The sequence below is a fragment of the Cyprinodon tularosa genome, unplaced genomic scaffold, assembly GCF_016077235.1.
Source record: "Cyprinodon tularosa strain WSP-4 unplaced genomic scaffold, ASM1607723v1 ctg150, whole genome shotgun sequence".
Taxonomy (NCBI): Eukaryota; Metazoa; Chordata; class Actinopteri; order Cyprinodontiformes; family Cyprinodontidae; genus Cyprinodon; species Cyprinodon tularosa.
The window spans coordinates 788,255-813,155 of NW_024038332.1; the positions used below are offsets into that span (position 1 = coordinate 788,255).

General features: G+C 39.5%; 1 protein-coding gene across 7 annotated transcripts in view; it reads right to left on the reverse strand.

Moving 5' to 3' along the window:
• Nucleotides 1-264: 264 nt before the first annotated feature.
• The window catches only part of dctn1b (dynactin 1b), a 45,025-nt gene continuing 20,388 nt past the window's right edge, over nucleotides 265-24,901 (reverse strand). For 2 of the 7 annotated variants that reach the window (XM_038279473.1, XM_038279468.1), the window contains exons 5-29: nucleotides 16,121-16,297; nucleotides 12,714-12,752; nucleotides 12,198-12,395; nucleotides 11,144-11,348; nucleotides 10,860-10,938; nucleotides 10,620-10,779; nucleotides 10,436-10,540; nucleotides 9,725-9,916; nucleotides 9,486-9,602; nucleotides 9,251-9,403; nucleotides 8,714-8,874; nucleotides 8,407-8,575; nucleotides 8,213-8,281; nucleotides 7,910-8,122; nucleotides 7,625-7,786; nucleotides 6,896-7,027; nucleotides 6,629-6,757; nucleotides 6,228-6,370; nucleotides 5,986-6,152; nucleotides 5,808-5,819; nucleotides 3,268-3,395; nucleotides 3,005-3,188; nucleotides 1,652-1,725; nucleotides 1,439-1,528; nucleotides 265-1,335 (exon numbers count right to left, since the gene is read on the reverse strand). In XM_038279473.1, the coding sequence (XP_038135401.1) occupies nucleotides 1,198-1,335; nucleotides 1,439-1,528; nucleotides 1,652-1,725; nucleotides 3,005-3,188; nucleotides 3,268-3,395; nucleotides 5,808-5,819; nucleotides 5,986-6,152; nucleotides 6,228-6,370; nucleotides 6,629-6,757; nucleotides 6,896-7,027; nucleotides 7,625-7,786; nucleotides 7,910-8,122; nucleotides 8,213-8,281; nucleotides 8,407-8,575; nucleotides 8,714-8,874; nucleotides 9,251-9,403; nucleotides 9,486-9,602; nucleotides 9,725-9,916; nucleotides 10,436-10,540; nucleotides 10,620-10,779; nucleotides 10,860-10,938; nucleotides 11,144-11,348; nucleotides 12,198-12,395; nucleotides 12,714-12,752; nucleotides 16,121-16,297 (3,396 nt within the window). In that variant the 3' untranslated portion in view covers nucleotides 265-1,197. Of the gene's footprint in view, nucleotides 1,336-1,438; nucleotides 1,529-1,651; nucleotides 1,726-3,004; nucleotides 3,189-3,267; nucleotides 3,396-5,807; nucleotides 5,820-5,985; nucleotides 6,153-6,227; nucleotides 6,371-6,628; nucleotides 6,758-6,895; nucleotides 7,028-7,624; nucleotides 7,787-7,909; nucleotides 8,123-8,212; nucleotides 8,282-8,406; nucleotides 8,576-8,713; nucleotides 8,875-9,250; nucleotides 9,404-9,485; nucleotides 9,603-9,724; nucleotides 9,917-10,435; nucleotides 10,541-10,619; nucleotides 10,780-10,859; nucleotides 10,939-11,143; nucleotides 11,349-12,197; nucleotides 12,396-12,713; nucleotides 12,753-16,120; nucleotides 16,298-18,309; nucleotides 19,155-21,485; nucleotides 21,504-24,901 lie in introns of those variants that run through there. The other 5 variants (XM_038279475.1, XM_038279474.1, XM_038279471.1 and 2 more) reach the window with 5 other exon arrangements.

Sequence of the window (24,901 nt, forward strand, 5' to 3'; positions counted from 1 at the left end):
GAAAGCAGAGAAACAAAATTATACTATTAAGAATTACCGGAAAGGTTTACGCATTTTAAGTGGCCGTTTTGACATTTATCAACTTGACTGAATATGTATTCATGATATCTGAAACATATTTCTTCATAGTCAAAATCATATAAAGGATGTCCTGTAACAACAGTAATATGTAGATCTGAAGTTATTTTGTAGACATCTAGAATGTATATTGTAGATGTGGAGAATGTCAATTTGTTTATAAAGGTCATTTTGACAAGGAAAACATTTTTTTTTTCAGATATTAGGAATGCATATTCAGTAAAACTAATATATATCAGAACGGCTTACCACAGTCTGCTGTAACTGCGACAATATTACAGGTTTATTTCTTGAATGGTAGTAGATCAATGTATCTATTTAGGTGAAATCATCTGGACAGCATGGGGTTCTTAAGTTTGATTCTGTTTTACATTACACAGCAAGTGTCTGTGTCAGCTGCTTCGGATGTTATCATCCCAATAAATGGTCGTAATTAGCGGCTATCAGTTCCATAGAATGGCTTCTGATTGTGCCAGTAGGCTCATTGGGTTGTTATCATCAAGTGAATCCTAATCCTAACCCTTAATTCCTTTTCACCCCACTGAATTATCCATTTATGTGTAACCTGAAAATTATTTCAGTAGTTCTTCATGTACTGTAAAATAAATAAAAATAAATAAATCTCATTTTGTGTCAACTGAGCTGTAGAATCCTCTCCCCATAAATATTCATTCACTGTAAAAAGATGCTAATTATTCTTTAATAAGATTCTCATCAAACGAATATGCAATGTTTGTTTTTAAAACCTAATGTGTCTAACGGACCTACTGTAGTGAGTTACTTTCTTTATGCACAAAAATCCCAAAAAAATCTGATTAAACTTGGAAATAAACAATGCGATTGGTTTTAAGGAGAGCAGAGACTGAGGACACTCTAAATTTACTGGAAAAAAAACCTGCTCCCAACCAGGTTATCTCTGGGGAGACTGTTACTACGGTGACTGAAACAGAGGTTCAGTAAACATGCATCGTGAAACGGAAGCCTGATGTCTTTACAGAAATAAACTGCAGGTGTGCTGAGATCTTAACTACAGAGCTGCTAGCATATCTTCCATTTGATGCTTTAAATCCCTCTTGATTTTACTTGTTTAGCCATTTATGGTGCCACAAAAAGCAACATCTAGGTCTGCAGGAGACTGTGGACTCTCTGCAGCTGGGATTGGGACAGAACCAGACGGTGGACCCGCTCCTGACCCCGAGGACACGGCACCATAACTCGACCGACCAACACTGTGTCCGAGTGTTTCTCTTCGGTTGCCTGGGAAAAAAAAAAAACTTTCAGGTAAGATCTGAAGATTCCCTGATGCCTGTTAGCCAGGAGGCCCTGAGTTGAATTTAAGTTTATAACAAAGAGCTCTCACCTTAACAAAGGAGGTTGAAGGGAACGTTGCAAAGTCTGATGAGACTCTAGCTCCAGGCTGCAGGTTGACGACATGCTCTGCTACCTCACCCTGAACAGAAGCAGAGAAGAAGAAGAGATGAAACCCACTGATGCTCGTAAAGTTGGCACTTCCTTAGCTTCAAACCTTTTTTCTTCCATATTCCTGTATGCTTTGTTTTATTTTATTTTTTACCTTCAGTTTGTCCAGAGTCTCTCTCAGGGACTGAAGACGCGCTGTCTGTTCCAGGAGCTGAGCACTAGGGGTCACTGTTGGACAAATAAAACATTATCAAACAGCCTCACCCCACATCCTCATTCCCACATCCTCCTCAACCTCCCCGTCCCTTCCAAAATCAGCATCTCTTCGGTCACGTCTGCGATAAGAAGTCGTGACTGAATTTGACAAAACTTTCAAGCCTTTCATCATAAAATACATAGTTTGACGAGATGAAAATCTGCTTCCTTGTATGTTGAAGTAACAGGCAACCATACAATAAATTAAAGTCTTATTTATTGGGAATATATGAAAATTATGCTCTACTTTGTAGTAACCCATCAATCGTTATCCCTATTTTACTTTGACAAACCGGATCTCCTTGATATTCATTTCCCTGTTAGATACGCTTTCAAGTGTGGATCTTGACCTAGATTCTAGCAGAACAAAAAAAAAAAAAAAAAAAGCTTTGTTCTGTATTTTTAAGGTGAAGGACAGAGGACACATAAGTGGACGGAGACGTTCGGAGGAGTAACGGTGGACGTGGAATAGTTCTCATTGGTTAACATGACTTCGCAAGTGCTCCGCCGGACGTACGTGAGCGGGGCGGAGCTTTTACAGAGGATGTGGAATCTAAGGGTAACCTGTTCCACTCCAGACATGAAAGGCAGTCATTTACTAAAGCTGTAATATCTATTTAAACGAGCTGAATTTAAACATATATGGTTCAAGCTTTAGGAAGAAATTTGTGCTTCTTTAAAGGTATAGTGGAGGATTTTCTTTTTCCCGGCGGATGATCAAAATAAGTCGTCCTCCTAAATGTCAATAATTATGGTGATTTGTTTACGTAATGTCATCCTACTTGGTCCTCCCCAGTTAGTTATCTTTTTCTGCGCAAGCACACTTTCAGGCATATATCTGTGGGGAGCTATGGTTTCAGATATTTATTAAAGCTCACCTTTCTCACTGCGGTTCTTTGAAAATGCCCGAGGGTCTTAAGAGAAGAGTGTCTATGAAGTGTATAACCAGAAGAAAAGGCCTCAGAACAGGCAGATATATCCCAGAATGGTAAGTTAACCGAGTTCGCTATAAAGTCCACTATATAGTCCCTGCTCTACATGGTCGTTGAGGGATTTAGGGGTTAGGGTGGACGTTCGGACACAGTGAGCTTGTATGAGCCATGAGAACAGCATGGGCTCGTGCATGCTCTCGCACGTGTTTAATAGGCGTTCCACTCAGGAACAGGTACAGGGTTGTGCATGTGGATGTGCAGGGAAGAGGGTAAGTAAACTCAGAGTCAGCCATAATTAACTGGTCCGATTAACACTTCACCTGGCGACTTCCCAGTGATATCCACCACCTTGACATTTGCACTCATCTGGAGCAAGGTCTCCAGGAGCTGGTCGGTCTTGCGGTAGAGGGCACTAGAGAGCACTTCAGGTCGTCCTTCCTTGGAAGGAAGTTTGGTCACGTTGAGCGACGGCAGAGAGGCGAGCTGAGTACGCATCTTCTCAGCCTGCCGGGAGGAAAGCATCACGTCGGATGATGGGATGGAAGAAAAGGAAAACCTGCAGATGATGGGAGAAAGTCCTTACCTTCAGCCTGTTGTTCTCGTTCTTCAGGTGTTTGATGCAGAGCCTCTGAGCTTCAATTTGCTTCGTCAACAGAGGAGAGTCGATCACCTGAGCGCCGGAACCGGAGCCGACTCCTGCCATCATGTTGGCTGTGAATGAGAACCAGAGCGATGAAGTCAATAAAGAAATAAAAGCCTTAGAAATGATCGCCATGCAAAGACAAACCTTTCTACAGTTCAGGTTTTTTGCTCAAGCCTTCTTCTTTTCAAATTTTGTTTAACAAATCAAGGGCTTTCTTTTTGAGTGAGAAACAGAGACACATTTCTTTTGATCCGAATGGACTTTAGCAACAACATTATCATTTCTCAATGTGCGCATCAAGATGGAATGATTCTATTGGACTGGAAGTAAACGGAATATGAAACTGGTGAAATAGGAGCGTTTTGGTGTGTTTCAGCAGAAGATGTGACTTTGGTACTGTGGTGCAGTCTTATCTTAAAGGAATAGTACACCCAAAACATGATTAGCCTTCATTTTCTACTCACCCCCATGCTGAACAACACTCTGGAGTACTTTTTTGATATCTCAAATGCATCTGGAGATCTGGGAGGCTTCTTGCTGTCTGCTGACATTCAAATAATGGAGGTCTATGGTGCCCGAGACAGAAAGGTCCATAAAAGTCCACAAAAAACGTGTCAATATTCCTCCATACTGCTCGTCCAATGTATTCCAAGTGTCCTGAGTGGGTAGCATCCAGAATTTACTCGAAACGAAGTCATTTAGAATGTTTTTAGAGCATAAACAGTAGTGTATAGGATTTCCTGAAAGCGCGCACATGCGCGTTCACGAAGCTACGGAAGCCGGCAGACCAAACCAGATGAAAGTGCGCATTCAGCGTCTGCTCTGCCAATAATGCAAGCATAGAAGAAGAAATGTGCTGTTTATCTGTGCAAAGAAAGAAACAACAAAAGAAAAATGTCTGAGGACTTCAGTGTTGAGGAAGAGCATGAGTTCTTTGCCGAGCTGAATGCGCTGGTTTGGTCTGCCGCGGTTTCCGTAGCGTCATGAACGCGCATGTGCGCGCTTTCAGGAAATCCTATACACTACTGTTTTTGCTCTAAAAACATTCTAAATGACTTCGTTTCGAGTAAATTCTGGATGCTACCCACTCAGGACACTTGGAATACATTGGACGAGCAGTATGGAGGAATATTGACACGTTTTTGTGGACTTTTATGGACCTTTCTGTCTCGGCCACCATAGACCTCCATTATTTGAATGTCAGCAGACAGCAAGAAGCCTCCCAGATCTCCAGATGCATATGAGATATCAAAAAAGTACTCCAGAGTGTTGTTCAGCATGGGGGTGAGTAGAAAATGAAGGCTAGTCATGTTTTGGGTGTACTATTCCTTTAATAACCCTTCATAGCCAGTTAAACACCTGCAGTGAATGTTTTCCAACATTTGCTGACACATTGCTGGTGGCCTAATGTCTGTCGAGTGGTCTGTCGATTTAAAGAAAAACATCCTGCACAGCGCTCTGGCATCTTCTGATGTTTTGGTTTAACCAAGCAGGTTGGTGTATTTTATGCACTCCAGCAGCCATATGTGGTGCCCACTCTATTATTTTAATTTATTTTAATTTTAATGCATCCATCCGCCGAAACTGATAGAAGAAAAAGAATGTTAATATCTGGTGAAAATATTGGCCAGCCAATGTGTCCGTCTATCTCCAACCTGTGTAGCTCTACTGTTTCTTTGGTTCTAACCAAGATGAACAGCCTCTCCCATTCAGCCCTTTTGTTTTCATTGATTTTGGCTTGTCTGTTTGTTTCTGTTTGTTTTCCAAATAAATAAAACGATTAAGGAGGGATCTTGCTGAAATTTTCAGACAAGGTGCGTATTGTGACTGGCAACAAACAATGAACTTTTGGTGATGATCCAGATCAGATCTGGATCCAAGAATTCATTTGAAATATTCTGTTAACTCAGGTAGTAACTTAAGTTGGAGGTCACAATATGTTGGGGAAAATGAGCTACTTGGTGGAGGTCTGAATTCTCCAAGTGCTTTTATTTAGAATGAGGGATTAATATGAGCTGCCACAGCCATGTTAATGCTTCCCATGAGCAAACATAACATTTATCAAAGGAAGCTATAAGCCTATTTTAAGCTCGAGCTAAAACACTGTATAGTGTTTGATCATTTAATATATAGAGAAAACGAATATTTCTAATGACTTCTTTTCCTCATCTATGGGTAAAATATTAGTTTATAGCAGCTAGCTGGGATAGCAGAGTTGGGCACAGAGCAGATGGTGAAAAAACAGTGAAAGACACAAAAAGGGGTAAATAAATAACCATCAAGTAAGTAATCCGGAGAATCACATTCAATTTAAGGGTTTTACTCTTTAAATCGGATTTGGATTTTTTTTTTTGGTGATGTAAAGCATGCATTTTTTTTTATGTCCTGAATGAAACCAAAATCTGTTAAAACAAAAAAAATGGCTTCCTGTCTAAGCTGAATGTCATGCAGAAACACATCAGATGCAAACAGGCAGATACCTTTTTGTTCTTCTGAAGAGTAAAACAGGAGATAAGAAAAGAAGATCAGACAGAAGAGAAACATTAAATACTCTGTATGAGTTCCAATAATACACAGATGTGGTGTTAGATATGGACTGAAGCAGCTGTTAGAGGAACATGGACAGATGCTTTTACTGTACGAGTTCCTTCCTATCACCTCCAGATATTCCTGAGACAATCGAAGCGATTCCAGACGGGCCGCTCCCCCTCAGTCCGTCAGAGCTCATCTTTGACTGACTGCTGATTCGCTGCTTCAGTTCCATCTTCTCGGACTCGAGCTGGTCGATGTCCGCCTGCAGAGCATCCATGGTCTCCTCAAACTCCCTGCACAGAGGATTGCATTAGATAAGCTGCGACTGCAAAGCATCTCTGGTTTAAATAGGTTGCAATCCAGATTACTTCTCCTTCTTCTTCAGCAGTGTCTGCGCCTCGTCCAGGCGAGTCTGGATCTTCTCCACGCGTTCGTCTGCGTCTTTGGACGAGCTGTCCAGCTTCTTTTCCAGCAGGCTGAGACGGATGTTTGCCTCACTCAGCTCTTCTCCCTGAGATGTTGCACAAAGTTACGCAGTTAAGAGCCTCTGAAAAGTTTCCTTCATTGTGACTCCAAAGATATATGTTTAATTCATCCAACAGTTGAAACAGATCAGTATCGGATATCAGCTAATACTTTCAGCCCAGGTATTGGATTAGATTGGAAAAAACTGGATTGGTGCATCTCTAGAAAAACCACATTAAATGTTACATTTAACGCAGCAGCGGTGTGTTTAAAAAGCTCAAGAGTTTCTGTTTATTTCCTCTACCTTGATCTTTAGAGACTTCTTTAGCTCTTTAATAACCGTCTCTCTGTCCTCCAGCTTCAAGCCCAGACCTTCTGCATCTGTGATTTCTGCTCGAAGTGCTCCAGCACGTACATCCACGGGTGGGGGGTTCTGTGGAATGATGGGGAGGGAGACATGAAAATAATATCCTGTACTCAGTGGACATGTGCCGCATAAAGACACATCCAAGTCACTCTGGGTTGCTTTACAACAGTCACATCTGCACAGCAGCTTCACATCCACAGTTACCTTGCTTTGGGGCTTGTCTGAGTCATATTCTCCCTCCTGCATGGCAGTAGCCATTTTATTCATGGTTGCTATGACAATGCTACAGGATTGTCGCAGACACTCGTAGGGATTAGCACCCTGAGATCCATAGATCTAAAAGAAAAAAGATGGGGCAGAAAAAGTATGTTAAAGGATTCCCTCAGCAGGAGGAGAGATTAGGGCTGAAACAATTAATTGTATTAACTGCGACTCATCGATTATTGAGATAATCAACTAATTCAGTAATCGATTAATCGTTAACTGGAGTATAGACTGTAAAATATACCTTTAGTTGACAGAGCAGCCCACTTATAGCAGTAATTCTAACAAAATTGTAAAAAAAAAAAAACATTTAAACATTTTGCATTTAAGATTTTAAAAAAGTTTGTGATTTAAGCTAACTGTGTCATTGAATTCTTTTGGATTAATCGTAAACATCTCCACAGGCCTTGCCTATAAAAGTCCTTTTTATATTTCATCTTCGTATTTCTGGTGAATTCCTGATGAAGCTGTCACTGTCGTTTTAGAAATAAGGAAAGCAAGAATTCCATCTGTAGGTTTTTTTTGTGTGTGTGGAGCCACAGGAAGCTCCTTATTCTCAAGTACAGTAGAAACGTGGTAACACAGTAAGGAAGGTTTGGGATCCTTTTAGTGAGTACCAGTGGTTCTGCTTGTTTTCTTCTGGAAAAAACAGCAGAGCTGGGGTATTACCTGTTCTGCAGCCTTGAACGCCACATCCTCCAGTTTAACTGCCGCCAGGCCATCCTGTTCGCTAAGAGGAGTAATCATCTGAGCTCCAGCGGCAGCTACTTCTTGCAGCACTGCCACAACCCATGTCAGGTGTTTCCTGCAGTCGGAGAGTGTGTCGGACACCTACAGGGAAAAATTTGTAAAAGGAGAGCGGCCATCTTAAAATCTCTGTATCTTTTCAGCTCCAGACATAAATTTACCCCCAACTCTAACAAACAAGCAAAAGTTTAAATAAATGCTTCCCACCTGTTGTCCAAAGTTAAGCGCGGCAGGGATACCGGGTGCATCTGTTCCGGGCATTCTGCGGCGAATCTTCTTACAGAACTGCCTGATGTCGCTGCAGGATGTCTCCAAGTCCTTCAGCAGCACGGCGAGGTCGGCCTTCTCCTGACCTGCATGCAGGAACGCCCGCAGCCGACCAACCTCTACCGCCATGCAGTCCAAGGCACTCTGGGTAAACTGCACATCAAAGCAAGATAATTTATGAACTAACTCCTGGTGCAGATTGTGGATGGATGGAGGGGGCAGATCACTTGTGCTTTTACTTACTCTGATGTGATCAGCCAGCTGCATAGTGCACTCCTCATTCTGATCTGCCAGATGGATGCTGTACAGATGCTAACGAATGACAAACATTAAATTAAGTTTTATGTCAATAGAAAAATGTGCATGAAGACGCACCGTATTATCCTCTCATGTAAAGTTGATGCTTTGTAAGATACAAGGGAAATAATGCTGTGCACCTGATAGTATTTGATGGCCTTGGTGAGTGGTTCCACATTGACCGTCTCGTCCAGCTGGTCTTTGTGCAGAAGGTCGATGAGGGAATCCAGAGATCGTTCATGAACGCTCATCTCCGGGTATAGAGAGCCCACCTTCTTGTAGACATCTACACTGCACTGAGACAAAGCTCTGGCAAACAGACACACAGCCGAGGATGCTGCAATAAATGCAATGTGCTTAATACAGCTCCATGAAATGTATGATGAGAAGAATAAATTAAAGATTGTCAATTGTGACCATCAACCGCATCTCTGTAGCCAAACTTACTGTTCATATTTGTGGAGAGTAGCTTGCAGCAGACTGAGGGAGTAGACGAGGCCGCCGGCGAAGCTCAGCTGCTCACCGACGGCTCCCTTCAGGCCGACCCGCTCCACACAGTTTTCATTCAGGTCAAACTTCTCCTGCGCCTGTTTGCTTATCAGCTCAGCCTGAGGAGGACACGCAAACACAGATGCAAGGAGATGATTCTAGCTCTAACAAATATGGTTCATTTATCCGTCTGAGGCATCCTTTCGCATCAGGTTAAGACGTCGGTCTTTAGAGCTCTTTAAGGTAGTTCAGACCTGGTTGGACTGCAGGAAAATATATGTACTATACTGTATGTAATTGCACATATATACTATATAGGCTTCATCTAATATGTTAAAACACCATGATTTGAAAACAAGTGTTTTTTGTATCCTCAGAAAGACGGGGAACCTTTGCACTCCCTCGTGCCTGATGAGGTTCCCATTACATTCCACCTACAATGCACCGCAATGGAGTCAAACACAGGACCTAGCGTTAGCATTAGCTAAAATCTACCTTGTGGATGAGTCTTGGGATGAGCAGCAGGACCAGGATGCAGTCATGGTCTCCACCATGACGAAGGAAGGATTCAGGCATAAAGGAAGTCAGAAGAGACACGTGCCTGTTGGCCTGAGCCACCTCCATCTTCCTCAGCTCCATCTCAATGGCCTGATAAGGCAAACACACTTTGAATGAATATCGATGGTAGGATGCTTCTTGTTAAGGCTAACAAACTCTGATACTGTCTGACCTTGGCATAAGCTTTTGTTTCTGCAAACTTAATCTTGAAATCAAACATTTCTGCTGGCGGCTGCTGCTGAAGCTCTGCTGAGGCCTCCTGTTGGCTGGTTAGCTCTCTGTTCACCTCCTGCAGCAAAAACAGGAGACAAAAACATAATTATTGACTTAACAGATCATGCGTGACCAAAGAGAAAGCTAAACATGCTTCAGAAATTAACAATAAAACGAGGTTAAAATGTGTAGGTGTACCTGCAGGTGAGCTGTCAGCTCTCTGTACTTCTTGATGGTCTGCTGGTAATCTGCCACAGTCTCCTGCGCCGCCTCGACTCGTTTCTCAGCCTCACGGACTCTGGCTGCGCCCAGGTCCAGCATCTCTCTGAGCTCCAGCTCTGTTTCTCTAGCGTTCTCCTGCAGCTCATCGTTCATCTCATTTATAGCTTCCTGCAGCCCAAAGACTCTATCAGAACCCTCTATGCAGACGATATGCAGATAAATGCATCTATAAAGACTCAGATTATTGTTCTTTGACACAAGAACCAAAAAAACTGCTATAACAACAATATTTTTAATGTTATTCTAATAACTTCAATTGTACCTTTTAAAGAGAAATTAGCTAAGACAATGACTGTTTGCCAATGTCCAAGATGGAAAAATCACATGTTCTGATTGTTGTATTTCTGTAGAATAATTCTAGCTGCTCACACGAGCATATTCTTTTAAAGGTCTTAAGTTATTAACATTTGTATATTCATAAACCATTATTTTCTTTAACTTCATCACATTATTTTCTTTAACTTTATTCATCTTTGGGTTCCTTAGGTAGTTTGTTTTATTGTTTTCCTATACTAAAACATGAAGTTTGTTGCACAGAATAGGTGTATATGTTTGGATTTTGCTCCATTCTCTTTCTCTCAGGTTTTTTTCATGAACATCCTGTCTGAGCTGCCGATCTTCTCTCACCAGGTCTGTGACCGTCTCTCTCAGCTCTCGGACTTTCTCCTCCAGATCCAGGTTTCTCTCTGTCAGAGTCTCCACCATCTCCTCCGCCCCCAAAGCTGCATCCACCTGACAGAGAATGCATATTTGCTCCCATGTAGCCGACCAATCACAGAGCATGGTGAGCACATCTGATGATTTCTCTAACCTGTTCCTTCAGCTCATCAATAGTCTTCTCTGCTGCTGTCATCTCTTCCTGCAGTTTTTCCTTCTGCCCCCTCAGAGAATCAAGCTCCATGTTTTTTTTCTCCATCTGCTTCTGCAGCTTTACATGTTCCTGCTTCTCTGATGCAGACAGGTCTCGCATCCTGGCAGGGAGTAAAGATAGTTTTTTTTTTTTACAATTTAAATTCAGAAGGTGTTTTTTTTCCAGTAAAGGGGCACTTACCGGACCAAAGCTTCCTTTAGCCGGCCGTTCTGCTCTTCCAGCTGTTTCACATGATAACTGGAGGCAGCGCCGTCTGAACCTGAGACATACCCAAAACAAATTGGAGTGACTTAAATGGTACATGTGTTTGTATTCAGCCCCCAGTTTCTTTGGTTCACAAAAACCATTGGTAATAAACCTTTAAATAGTGATGTTGCCTGATATCTGCTTCTTTTACATCACAAGAATTTCTTTTAAGGTGTTTAATCAGGCCTCTTGTGTAAATACGTCCATATGTTCTGTACCTTTTTCTTCAATCTCATGCTTGAGGATCTCCAGGTCCATGGTGAGCTCCTCCACTCTCTCCTTCAGGGAGTCGACCTCCAGCTGCAAGGACTCGGCTCGCTCCTCTGCCATCTCCTTATCCAGAGTCGCCATCTCGATGGCGTCGGCCGTGTCCGACATCTCCTCCATGTACCGCTCCTTTGCCTCCATGGCTTCTTTAGCCTCCTGCAAATGTAGAATAATTAAAAGTGTGAGAACATAACATACATAGATTTTTTGTTTTACAGCCAGCATCTGTTGTCCTTTATTAAGAGCTGAACATTGCAAACCTAATATTCAATCACCAACGTATCTCCTAGCTTACTGACACTTAAGACCAGGGGTCTGCAGCGCCATATAGCCTGAGTCCATCTAATGAAAAAATGATTAGAGCCAAAAATATTATGTGACCTTCAGCTAAAACACAACTTTTCGTTCAATACCCTGTAAAGAAAAGCTGTTAGTTTTAAACAACCAGCAGATCTTTAGGTTTTAGTGAAAACATAAAATGCTTAACAAAGAGGAAGCATGGATATTCCTCATTAGGATGCGATTTTAAAAATATCATTTTATTCCATTATTCTTGTAAGCATATAAAACCTTTCTAAATGCTAATGATAAAAAACATCTTGTAAAATGAAAGTGGCAAAACATACAATCCAGAAATAAACTTTAAAAATGTATTACTCAAAAAAGGCTTTGATAGTAAACTCAGTTTATTTTTTAAATGTATTCACAAGATTTTATTTTTTTAAACTGTACGTTTAGTTTTTTTCATAATTCTTTTTTTACAGATTTTGTTTTCAAATTTTTTTAAATTAAATTTTTTTTAGAATGATTTTTACGATTTGTGTTAATTTCAAATTGCGTTTTACAAATCACATTCTCTTCAGCTTGTCCTTTCCTGTGGATTTCATTGGATTTAATTTCACATTACTATTCAACAGGTGTCCAAAGAGGGTCCAAAGAGCCACAGGTTGCAGACTCCAGCCTTAGACTAAGATTAGCCTCAAACATTCACTTCCCACTTCCTACCCTTTTTGCCTCCTTGAGCTGCTTCTGCAGCTCTGCCTGCTGCTCCTGCATCTTGGTCTTCCACTCCTGCAGCTGCTCCAGCTGGATCTTGTGCTTCTCCAGCTCCTTTAGTTTGGCTTTGTCCTCTGTTCGTTTCATCTTCAGCGTCTCAAGCTTCTCGTCCAGATCCTTCACCTGAGCACGCAGGGCCTCCTCCTCCTATAGTGGGGGGACATGAAGGGTTACGAACACTAGTAATTCAAAGTGTGATCTTTGGTTTGTAATCTTTCTTTAATTGTGCTGTGTTTGTTATCCTCTGAAAAAAGGCCAAAAATAGCAGATTTCTCTCTAAAGACAAGGGCATGCTCACATGCTTAATTAAAGGTGTGTTTACAGGATACATATTTGCACAGAAGATGCAGAAAAACACACACCAGCGAAGGCCTCACACCCGGAATGAAGCCATCACACCTTTGACAGCTTGTTAAAATGTTAGTGAGAGAAACACAACAGTTCACTGCAGAAACATCACATCACCCCATATCTCTGCACCTTCGTTTCCATAACGACCTCCTCCTGAGGGGTGAGACAGAAATACAGTAACACAGGTTACCTCTAACCTTAAGTTTGGTTTCACTCTGATCTTTATTTATTCACTTTTCTTAATTACAGCTAATTATCCTTTGTCTTAAATATTTTCCAATCGAAATAAAGGAATCAGGGTAGAAATTATCTTTTCAGACTTTAATCAGATTTCTAAAACTGTGGCATAGAATCGAGGAAGCCTTCTGTTTTAGCCTTTGTGATGTGCTTAAACAGTTATCTATAAGCAATTTTGATTTCTTATCACACGTCTATACAAAAAAATTGCAAATGATGGTTTCACAATAACATTGACCAGTACCAATCCATGTCTTACAAATGTATTCTTTTTTTTTTTTATCCAAAACAAACCTTATTTCATAAAATAATATAGGAATATTGAGAACAGGTCCTGTTTTATTTTCTCATTACTAAACCAAATTATATTTACTAAAAAAATTATGAAGCAAATATACTTAAATTTTCTTAAATTTAGCTTTGGGATCACATTACATCTCTTTATTATCAGTAATTTCTCAGCCTTTTGGAAGCTGGACACATGTAAGCTGGCTTTATTTAACAACAAAAAAAAACAATATGCTGCATGATTTACTCTTCAATCCCAAAGAGTTTTATTTGGATGAATATGTTTAGTCAAACGTCAGTAACCTTTCTAAAAAAAAAAAGCATGGCAAAATGTCCTCATTAAGTGCATCAAAGACCACTACAGGAGAAAAAAAAAATCCAACAGGAAAAAACATTCTAATTCCTAGCTTGTCAAATATTGAGTGTTTAATCCTGATGCAAAAGGAGGTACCCCTCACGTCTTATATTGACGCTCAGGGTAAAAGACAGATTATGAACATTATATCACATGACCTGCGACAAAGTTGTTGTTGAAAGCTTCAGACTTGTATGGCGACATGAATACTAATATAAATAAAGGACATGGGTTACTGCTAGTTTGTTACTTTGTATTTCATAGAAATGTTTACTAAGTTCCTGCCACAACCTGTCATGCACCCAATGCATCACAAAATGATGAGGGCGGTAACCCCGCCATGTCAGTATCTGAGGCACCGGTGGCTAGACAAAGAGTCAATATTTGATCAGTACGGAGTGAAAACGCATTGGACGTATTATATATGGCATATAATGGTATCGGTCTTGGTAGAACAGGCTTCACAGTTAAACATGGAAACTCTCACCATTTTGCAACAGCCCTGATATTCAACATGCTCACAGCTGGATGCTCTGAGTGCTATTTTCTTTTTTTCTGATCAGACATGTTTGTCTGATCTGTGCAGAAAGGAAAGCTTATCCCTGATTCACAAACTACAAACGTTATGCTTTTTTCCTTTTTGGGGGCAGCCAGAACTCTTCTGAACCTGTGGAGCCACTCTAATTGGGAGCGTTTAATACATTAATAAATAATTGTGTACATTTTTGTATTTAGATAACACAAAATTAGAATTAGACTGTTCAATCAGCAAATAAACAACCCCACAGCATAATTCTGCCACCATTTTGTTTCCCTGTGGAGTAAAGAATATTTAAGTGAGGCTTCAGTAAAGGAAGAAGGCTCCAAACTCCCTGATCCAGATGTGTGGAGAGCATCACGGCACGTGTACAATACAATCAGTACTTGCTGGATATTCCTGCAGTCTTCTCTGTGATTGATTTTAACCTTGCAACAAAAATGTAACCATGAGAGATGAGCTGTGTTTAAGTTTGATCAGATTCACTATAAATTATGTTAATCATGTTCCAAAAACCCTTAATGTTAAAAATGGATAAAGAAAGTGCATAAAAACAAGATAGAGATAATTTTTTCAGCTTATTTATACAAGCTGTAAGTCACAATAAAGGTGTAAAAAATGAACATGCTTTTGCTCAGTTTGTAGTAAATAAAGCCCCTTGTTTATTTTGGCAATAACAACAGCGTCCAGGAGGTAAACAAGGAAGTCACTGGCTAAGCAACCTAGCACATCCCAGCAAAGTTATGAAAATAAAGAAGAAAAGTTCAAGATTCACAGTGAGAAAAAATGCAAAAAAAACATTTTGACTCTAAGAGGGATAAATAAACTCAAATAGCGATGAGAATAAAGTATAAACAGTGCTCATTGAAACCAAAGCTGAAGCTATAGCTTTCTGGGCTCTGTTTCTTGAAGCAGGTTTACCGAACACTCAATCAGTATGGCAAGCTGTTCTGATATGTACTATTGTACTAACATGTATTCCTAATATCTAAAAAGAAATTTTTTTCCCTGTCAAAATGACCATGTCAAACAAAAAGACATTCTCCACATCTAGAATAAACATTCTCGATGTCTATAAATTAATTTCATATCTCCATATTCCTTATATTACTGGTCAGCATTCATATTATTTTAACTACGCTCGCAGCTACAGCTCACACTGTAAACATGGTTACTTTGGTCTGTCAATTTTACAAAAAGAACTCCATTTCACTCGCACCCCATCATGCTTTTGTGTTTTCATCTGAGAGGAAGAAGAGGAATCCTTGTTTCCACATGCCCACTGAGTGATATGTACATGACGGTCAAACATCAAATATGTTTGATTTTCTCCTGACCTCATGATTCCTGATCGGGAGGTGGTCATGAGAGGCTGATCGCCCCTTGTTAACGCTGTACACTGCACAACGCACGATCAGTCTGAAAGTCTCGCACAACAGGAAAGTCATCCAGAAAAGGTACAAAAATCGTGCATTGTATGCCTGGCTTTAGGTTAAATACTATCAGGAATCAGGACAGACATTTGCTGTATGTACCCTAATTTTATCTGAATGGTTTTTGGTCTTTTTTGTACATTATAGGCATATTTTGTTACTATGATTCTTAAAAAAAGAACCATGTGTGAAAATCATGGCACTAGCATAAACCGTATGTGCAATAAATGGGCATCACTGATACTGAAGAGTTATCCAGGATTAAAAACTAGTATTTAGAGGTATTTAATATTCTAATTTAACAAATACATATTCGGATACACAACCTTCCCACACAATGTGTTTCTCCTTGTAATGGGAAGAAATTTTATTTATATTCTTTATTATTTTAGATTGAACAAAATTCGTTTTTTTATACATTGATTCGTTCATGTGTTTCAGCATGGTGCTGGTAAAGTAGTTAGAGTGTCGAGCTTGTGTCTGATTGAGTCATTCTGCAGGATGACAACAATAAAAATATGTGATTGAACTCATTTTTCTTTCTCTGTCAAGAATTTCTACATTGTAATAATCTAGAAGGATAAGTCAGGAATCTTTTTATTGCATTATCATGATCTATATGTACTCAAACAAGAACCTCAGCTGTGTGTTGGGATGCTTTGACGCTGACCTTGCTGGGAACGGGAGGCGGCGGGTTCCCTGGTGAGTGGAGGGTAGGGATGACCGGAGCTGCCAGAGGCGTCTGAGCCGGCGTGCTGGGCTCGCTGCTGCTCATCTCGCCAGCGGACGCCGATGCTGAGCCGGATGCGGCCCCCTTCCCACCGCCACCTGCAGGCCGGCTGGGTTGCTGGGAAAAAAAGAGATCAGATGTGATTAATAAAATATTAATGAATATGAAAAAACTTGGTTATATCTCAATGAATCTGCCACAAATGTGTTTAGAGTTTAATGCTGTGATATGTTGGTCTGATAGAGCTGGCTGCATCTAGCATCCTGGTTAAGATATCTCTAAGAAAACCTGCTCTGTTTTCATATGTTTTCAATAAGCGATAAATCTTATGATTTCTGTTGCTTTTGAAAGGAAACTTTAATCCATCCTAAATACCAAAATATGATCAGAACAAGAAAATAAATGCCCTAAACGGTCAAATCTAAACATATTACCAAACATGGTCCATCCACAGTCTCAAACACATCAAGAGTTGGTAGCAGCAACCTGATTTCTAACCTGAAAAGCTGAGTTGTACTCAACGTCTGCATGTTTTTTTCGACCAGTTAACACATGCTAACACTAGTAGGTTGCTAATGGATGCAAAGTTAGCCATTTTCATTATCAGCCAGATGTTAAAATTAAGTCAGGAGGAGCAGAGAGATGTAATAAGCTATCTTTAAAGGAAACCGTTGTATCTATGACATGTCTGATATTCAGACTGAGAAAAAAATGAGAGAGAGAAACACTTTCAACAGATAACAGGAAGGCTAGAAGAGTACAGCAAAGTTTAAGCTTTTTCCGTTTTTGATCTTGTCTATGTATGGAGTGAATCTTGTTTTATTATTGTTGTAAGCAAAAAACATGCTTTGTACAATGAAATTGAAAAAAAATAAAAAACATATTTTATGAACTGAAATGTAATGAAAATGCAATCCTGAAATCGAAATAAGAAAAATGTTCTAATAAAGGAAAAGGTTTTGATAGTAACTTTGCTGTTTTCTATTTTTTATTTTTTTTTTCATCAAATGTTACTTTGGTAAAGTGTATTTTTTATATTTCTTTCTAAATGGATATTACTTATACAGAGTTAATATCCTAACATTTTCTGTAAATGTTCTCCCTTCAAGTTGAGTTTCATGAATTGCTTTCATTAAAATTGCATTTTGAACATAACATCCTCTTCAATTCTGGGAGCGGGCTTTTTAGCCAGAGTAAGAAATGAAGACACATTCCTATTGGTCTCCATGGATATTAGCAACAATATTTTTTTGGTTAATGTGCACACTAAGAACATTTGTATTGTGCTTGAAGTAAAGCAAATGTGATCTGTAAAATACAATTTGAAAAGAATGCTATTTGTAAAACTCAAACTGAAAAACAGATATAACAAAATGAAAATGTATCATCTGGTAAAAACACTCAAAATGAAACACAAGACAAAAATTGAAACAAAACCAGAGAAAACAGCAAAGTTTCTCTCAAAACAACTGTCCAAGTTTCATTCCTGGGTTGCATTTTTCATTTTTTCAAATTTCTAATCAAAAATAAAGTTTTTTGCTTGCAACAATGTTGGAATTAAATTCACTCAAAAAATATGTTGGCAGCCTAATGAATAACAAAACAAAGGCATTATGATTGTTATTTCCTAGGGAAATAGATAAAACCCCATTTTGTAAACTAACAAGTTTAAAGGTAACTAACAAACTAACATAGTCACAAATACTCTGAACTAATTTCAGTTTAAAATGTGAATGTGCTGCTATTTAACAAAAGGTACTGGCAGGACAGCATATAGAAAATTTAGATCAGATTTGTCCACTAAATTGTAATTAGTGCTTCTCTATCGCTGCTTGGAGGCCCTTTGTCTACCCTTTAAATGTATGACTCAGCTAAAGATCTATGTTAATCTGCGTCTAAAAAATGGTCGAATTCTGATTTAAAAAACTGTGATTTGCTCTGTAAATTACACCATATTATGTATGTGTGTTTAGAGGGAAATGTAGGAAATGTGAATATAAAAATAAAATACATTTATCAAAATGCCTTAGAAATTATTTCTGCATGAGGTAAAACCAACAAGCAACCACACAAATGAAGTTGACTGAAAAGGTGCTGGAAGCCCTGATGGTGCTGAAGTCTGAGCTCACCTTGGGCCTTCTGGCCGTGATCTGAGGAGCAGAGGGAGGAGGAAATAAAGAGGAAGAGAGAAAAGGTGGAAGGGCAGAGGGAGAAGGAGGAGGAAAAGGGAGGAAACAAACAACCAGGGTTAGAGATTATATGCAAAATTCATTATAACTGGAAAACAACAGAAAGAAAGGATAAAATGGAAGGTGATAGAAACAAAACTGATCTATCCGATTCTCTGGCATTAAGAGCTCCTCCCACCCCTCTTAACTACTGTCTCTCTAACTCAACGCTATCTCAACTCTTCCACCAACACTACCAAAATCCTCGGAACTAACAACACACTGTGACTGGTACTGCCTCTTCCACATCAATGCCCACTTTGTGTCTCCATCTATCTCGTCTGAGCCAGGATCTATTGTGCTGCGAGCACAATTCAAACACGCAGAGATAATAGCCTGTTATCCTGATACATCACTTGTCGAGTCGGAGATGCAGCACACATCAGGCCAAAGAAGAAGGCAGAGAAATCCACAGGGTCTCAAGTTTCAACAGAAGACACTTGCTCCGAGCCAATCTGAGAAAATAAATCTTTACTTACATGACAACCTGTTATTATAAGGCCATACATTTTCTTTACTTTCAACCTCTAACCCACCACCTTTTGTTTTTTTTATATGTGCTCTCTGGCTGTGATCGTTGTTCTTGTTGTTGGACTAGGGGACTAGAACTCTGCCTAAGAGGAGGAAAGCTGCTGCACCCAAGTCTGATAAAATCTGCCTGAACTGAGCCACCAGGTTATAAAACAGATAAAGCACCTAAGTGAGCGATGATTTCTCCTGCTGAATGCAGAGGATCCTGCTGGTGTTTCCATTTTTTATTACATGTCAGCAAGACAGACTGAGCCGGTCGAAAGGATTTCCAGGAAGGGTAAATAGGTAAAATATTCTACACAGTAACAAGCATCTAAAAAACTACAACTTAACTGGGCTGTTTTTTTATTTGTTCTGTATTCTTTCCTCGATTTATGGAAATAAAAAATCAACCTCACCCAAAATAATGTGATAGTGTGGCTATCAATAGGGTCAGTTTGATCTAAATAAGATCTAACAATTAATATTTTTAAATTAAAGCTTCAATATTTTATTTTTTTTTCTCTTTATTTCTAAAAATATTTTATTTAACATTGTCATAATAATCATTAACTATTAATACACATTTCTAACTGATCAAAAACAAACATATCATAATATTAGAAAATATACAGAAAAATCAACTTATTTCTTCCGTCTTATAATGAAGTTTTGAAAAAAGGTATTACTAACAGATTTTTGTCCTTTCATTAAACAAATCTTAATTTTAAAGAAAGATGAAAGAAAAATTGAAAATATAAAAAACAGACTTGTGATTTAATAAGCAAATAACAGTCAAACCATTGAGGTTTTAATAGTAGAAATCATTTCCCCTAAAATTAATTAGAAATTCAATCAAGAGTTTACCAGCAATGAGTGTTAAAGCGCTGCAGAGGAATGTTAGCCCACTTTGTTTTGCATAATTGTTGTGATTCCGCCATATCAGAAGTCATCAGAAAAAGCTTTATATGATGACATTCTCTACCAGAAATCTGTTTAGATTAATTTCAGTAGCCACACCAAAAGCTGCAAAGCAATGGCCTACGTGTTTGACAGCCCTGTGATGCTATATTTTGAAGCACTGTGTACGTTTCACACCAGATCTAATTAAAGTCAACGTTTACTCATCAGTCCACAGAACATATTCCCTTTAGGCACTCTTCCCTAAAACTGGTTTTAGCATGAATGTCCTTCCAACGGTGCAAGTGCTCGCTTTCTAATTCCAACAAAGTTAAAAAACAAATGTTTCTAATTGTTTTTTTATGACAGCTCTAGGACCTTTAGATCAGACGACATGTTATGGGAATAATTTTGGCAGGCTGACGTCATCTTATAAAGTTCCACAGCTGTGTTATGTAGAGGTGCACTGAAGATAGGTTTCTAGACGATCAGATTACTGGTTGTTTAAAATCCTGAAATATCGATTCTGATTTGGACTGATACGTTTTTTTTTGTTTTTTTTTTATAATTTACTGTCAATCACAAGACATCTTAAATATTTAAATGTGTTCTTACTGAAGACTATTGAACAGTACCCCAGAAACACAAAGAACTGCTCTCAAACATAAATGCAAAGTTCAAAATATTAAGAGTAGGTGACTTTCAGACCTTTGCAGAAGTAGAAAAGTTCAGCAGTTCTTTCAAAACCAGGGAAATCAAGGCCAATCAATCGGACGGCAGTTTGATCAGTTCTCATCTGTTCTTACTCTACATTGGGCTTTAAGAGATGCTTTTATAGATTTTCTAATCCTACTTCATGTTATCAGAAGGGTACTCTTTAAAGTATTATTTTTTAGATTCATCATGTGTTGCAGGAGTGTTGCTAATCAAGGTTAATTCCTGATTTAAGAAGAGCCCTCTAGGTCGGTTTGTATCGCTTTTTTTTACTAAATAAAATTATTTAAATACTAGTGTTTTTTTCATCTTTGTAAAAGTAAAATTTATTTCGTAATCAAAAACATTTAAGGGGTACCAAAAAGCGCAAACAAACATTTGCAAATACTTCTTTACAGTACTGTAAACCAGGATTAATGGCTCCAAACATCTCTCCTCTTTAAAGGGCATATGCACAAACAGACATGCATAAGTTCCTGCACTTTTCTGTCCCGTGCAAACCAGCCTCTGCTGAGCTTAAGGCATCATTATCGCTTCATCCTTCTCTGTTGGATTACAGAAGGATCATTCAGATGAACTGAGGCTTAGTAATGTAAACAGCTATAGCCGATGATTAAGTAGAGCTGAGTGACTATCTAAAGCCATCACTATTTGGACACAAACTAATCAGAAAAATCAGGCTGATTGCAATGCAAAAAATTAAATAAAAATAAATAAATTAACTATAAGTTTTCATTTTAGGCAACAGAATATTACAAAGCTGCAGACACATGCTTAAACACAAAGTCATTCTGCTCCCAAAAGTAATAAAATAATATATCACGCAATAAGAACACAACAGGAAGACTTTCCACTAAAGAAAACTTCTAAGCACGCCCTTCATAAGACAAATGGATGATGATGACAACAACAACATCACAACAGATAAAGAAGATTATAGGAAGTTTCTGTACCTTCCGGGTTGTAGGGGTCTGTCTCATCATTTTTGAAGGAGGAGAAAACACACACAGACAAGAGACAGTCACCAAGTCACACACACAGGAAGGAGATAAAACAGGTAAAGATCCACAGAGAAAGAGTTCAGGGCAGGCAGGTTGGAGCCGAACAATCAGACAGGCAGCGGTTCAGGCTAGAGAAGCTGCAGTGGTGCAAACGGCATGACGATGTATTCCCAGGCTCCCCCACCCTCCCTCCCTCTGCCGATCCCTTCCTCCTACTGGCGTCCTCCTTTATGTCCTCTTTCTCGGTTTCTCTCATAATCCGTTTGCCGGAGCTTTCAGTCGATGCCTTCCCTCTGCTTTCAGCTCTGATCTGGGGCTCTGAGAACCTGCAGACATGAGCTTTGGACCTGCCACTGTTGCCTGCTATACAAGAGATGCCCCTGCTCCCTTAACCTGCCCCGTCTCCTCTTCCTCCCCTTTTCCCTTATTGTGATTTGTCAGCCCCGGCTGATGCCGCGCTCCTGCATTACATCACTGTGTGTGCCCTCCCTGCCTCCTCGTTGCTCACCCACTCATCACCACCTCGACTAGAGACACACAGACAGAGAGGGCGGGAGGAATGGGTGAGGCAGCAACTGGGGACAGACGGGAGGAAACAGAGGCTGAGACAGAGGAGGGCGGCGCTGTAAATGGAAGCGTCAGGGAAAAATGAGCAGCAATGCTGCCTGACGTCTCCTAGCAACATGATAGGCCCTCCAATGGGATTATCATAATAAGGTTCACAGCAACCAGGGAGTGTGTTGGGGGGGGTCTACCTGTATTGCTTGAAGAAATATTCATTAAAAAAGGGACTCCAGATTATTATCCACAAGTTATCTTCTATTTCCGATCCTAAATTCTATGAATTTAAACAGTTCTGGTTGTCAACCTGTTGCTGGTAACAGAGTCTCCTACTTCCACTCCACTAAAGGCCTTCACTTTCCCCCGGTGCTTGAAAGTGAGCTCAATCTCTATGTTCCCATCTGCCTCTCTGTGCCGACAGGATTTGTCCTCTAACCTTTAAAAGTGAAAACCTTCCATAGATGCAGCTCAGTGACATTTAGCTTGTTACAAGCAGTTGGGTTCCATAAATGTCATCAGTCTAGATTTGATAAGAAATGATAAAAAAAAGAAAGAAAAAACATTCAAAAGGCTTCATTTTAGAAATGAGGATTAATATCATCTAAGTAACATTTTCTTGGTAAAAGTATTTACACCCCCCGAATGTTACCCTAGTCTGCCACAACTGTGTTAACATATTAAATCATGATTTTATGACAACAAACATAAAATACAGTTTTTATATGTTTTTTTACTAAACCAAGAAATGTGTGTAGTTGTATTCAGGCAGAGACAAAAGTCTTTAAATTCCATAATACAAATGTTTTGATAGAGACTTGGTAAATATGCTGAAAATATATATAGTAGGATTTTAGTTTTAACTGCTTATACTAATATTTGGCCAAGTCCATGTGCCTGACTGTCCTTAATGGCAACACTAGATGTAAGGTGAATTATTCTGGCATCATGGTACATTACACTATAGTATTGAATTTTAGGGAGTATTAAGCAAAATTATACCATTAGGTGGGGCTTTTGAGGAATGTCTGTAGATCGATCAGAACAACATGGCGCCTCTCTCTACCTCTCTACCTACTAATCCAACCTGCCATGTCCAGTGAAGATGGACATGGCAGGGTTCTTCTGAGCCTCAAGTCGGCACCAACGCTTTTTTTTTTTTTTTTTTTTGCTTGAATCAAATTAATGTAACACAGAGAAAACGCCATTTCTCAGCGCTGTCATGAAGCTACTAGGATCTGGAAATGCCATCTTTATTTCTAGAGGTGGTGGCATCATTTTTGAAACAATCATTAATATAGTTTATTTCTTTCGGTAAAAAAATATTTTCTGCAACACTAGATGTATTTCCTCATGCGTCACCCACATGGCTTGTGACAAACAGAATTTCTAAACTTTCTCTCCACAACCTTTCTTCTCCCCCCTGTTCATCACTGTTCCATCAACAAATTTTTTTCCACCTGACATCAAAACACTGCATCTCCTCTAGAGTGTAACCCCCGGCTCACCCCTTGCTCACACTGGCTCCGGTGCGGTTACCGAGCCGACGGAGACCGCAACTCTGATCAATGCTTTCTTCTAGGGACTCTGTAACATTTCTTGGCTAGTTTCAATACTTTCTGGGCCCTTTTTTTGCATTTATTTTTAATCAGTATTAATCTATCCATAAAAACCCTCAGTTATTGAGCTTTTTAACATTTATTGAGTTGTGCTGTAATAGTGTGACAAAATGGGGAAAAATACACAGTCCTACTTTTATTGCAGAATGTACAGTGGGTGTGACTTCATTAGTTTACAGGTATTCCCAATAGGTCTAATTGGTGATCTGAATCCTTACAGCCAGAAGCTATTTGAGTAATTCTTGTGATATCTCCCTAAGCTCCTCTAATCTCCTTCTCCCGAAGCCCAGCAGATAGTTAAAGAACAATAAGAGGATTATTTCAGGCCTGATACTCTGATTAGCTGCAAGCTTTCAACTCAAAACACTCAAATCAGGAACAGAATTATGATGAAAGAGAGGATTTGTTTAAAAAAAAAGAACAAAACTGTTTATATGTATCATAACAGAGTCGTTGAGGAAAATCATTTGGCTTTAAATATTAACGTCTTTCTCTGTAAGCCATTAGGTTGCTCTCCACTGTGTAATTGAAGGGATACTCCCAGAGTGATGTTAGCAGCAGGAAAGAGAGGAGCAACCAGATGAGATGCAGATCTATCGGATTTCAGCTTTCCAAGCAAAGAAAAGCTTTAGTCCCCGAGGGCATTTGGTGCAAGACAAAAGAAGGATTGAATTACCTCCATGAGAGCATTAACAACACACAACCAGACACCCACAGCTTGTACGTTCTGGGCATTTCCACAAACTACATGTCTCTTTCCCTTATCTATACATAGGATGCAGACTTTGAGAGCCGTCCTGTTTGTTCAGAAATGTCAGCCTCCTTCCGACTCACCGACAGAACATTTAAGGTTCAGCGTTCAAAGTTCTCCCTCTGTCGGTAAAATTCAGCCTCCTGGCGTGGAGATGCTGGGCTAAGAATGATCAAATACACCAAGCCGACAGGAAATCTATGCTGTGCAGGTCTCCACAGACAGGAGGGCGTCTCATTTCACCTCAATGACTCTTACATTCTCTGTTCAATAAGGCAGAGGAGCGTCTGCATGTATTAGTCAGATGACAAGGTGAGTTCAAAAACCTCTTAATTCATCACTTTATAAAATGAAAGGGAAAAAGTAAACTAGGCATGCAAATGTACATTAAATCTATATCAACATAGTTCAATAAGTTGGGCCTCCTGCTGCAGGACAAT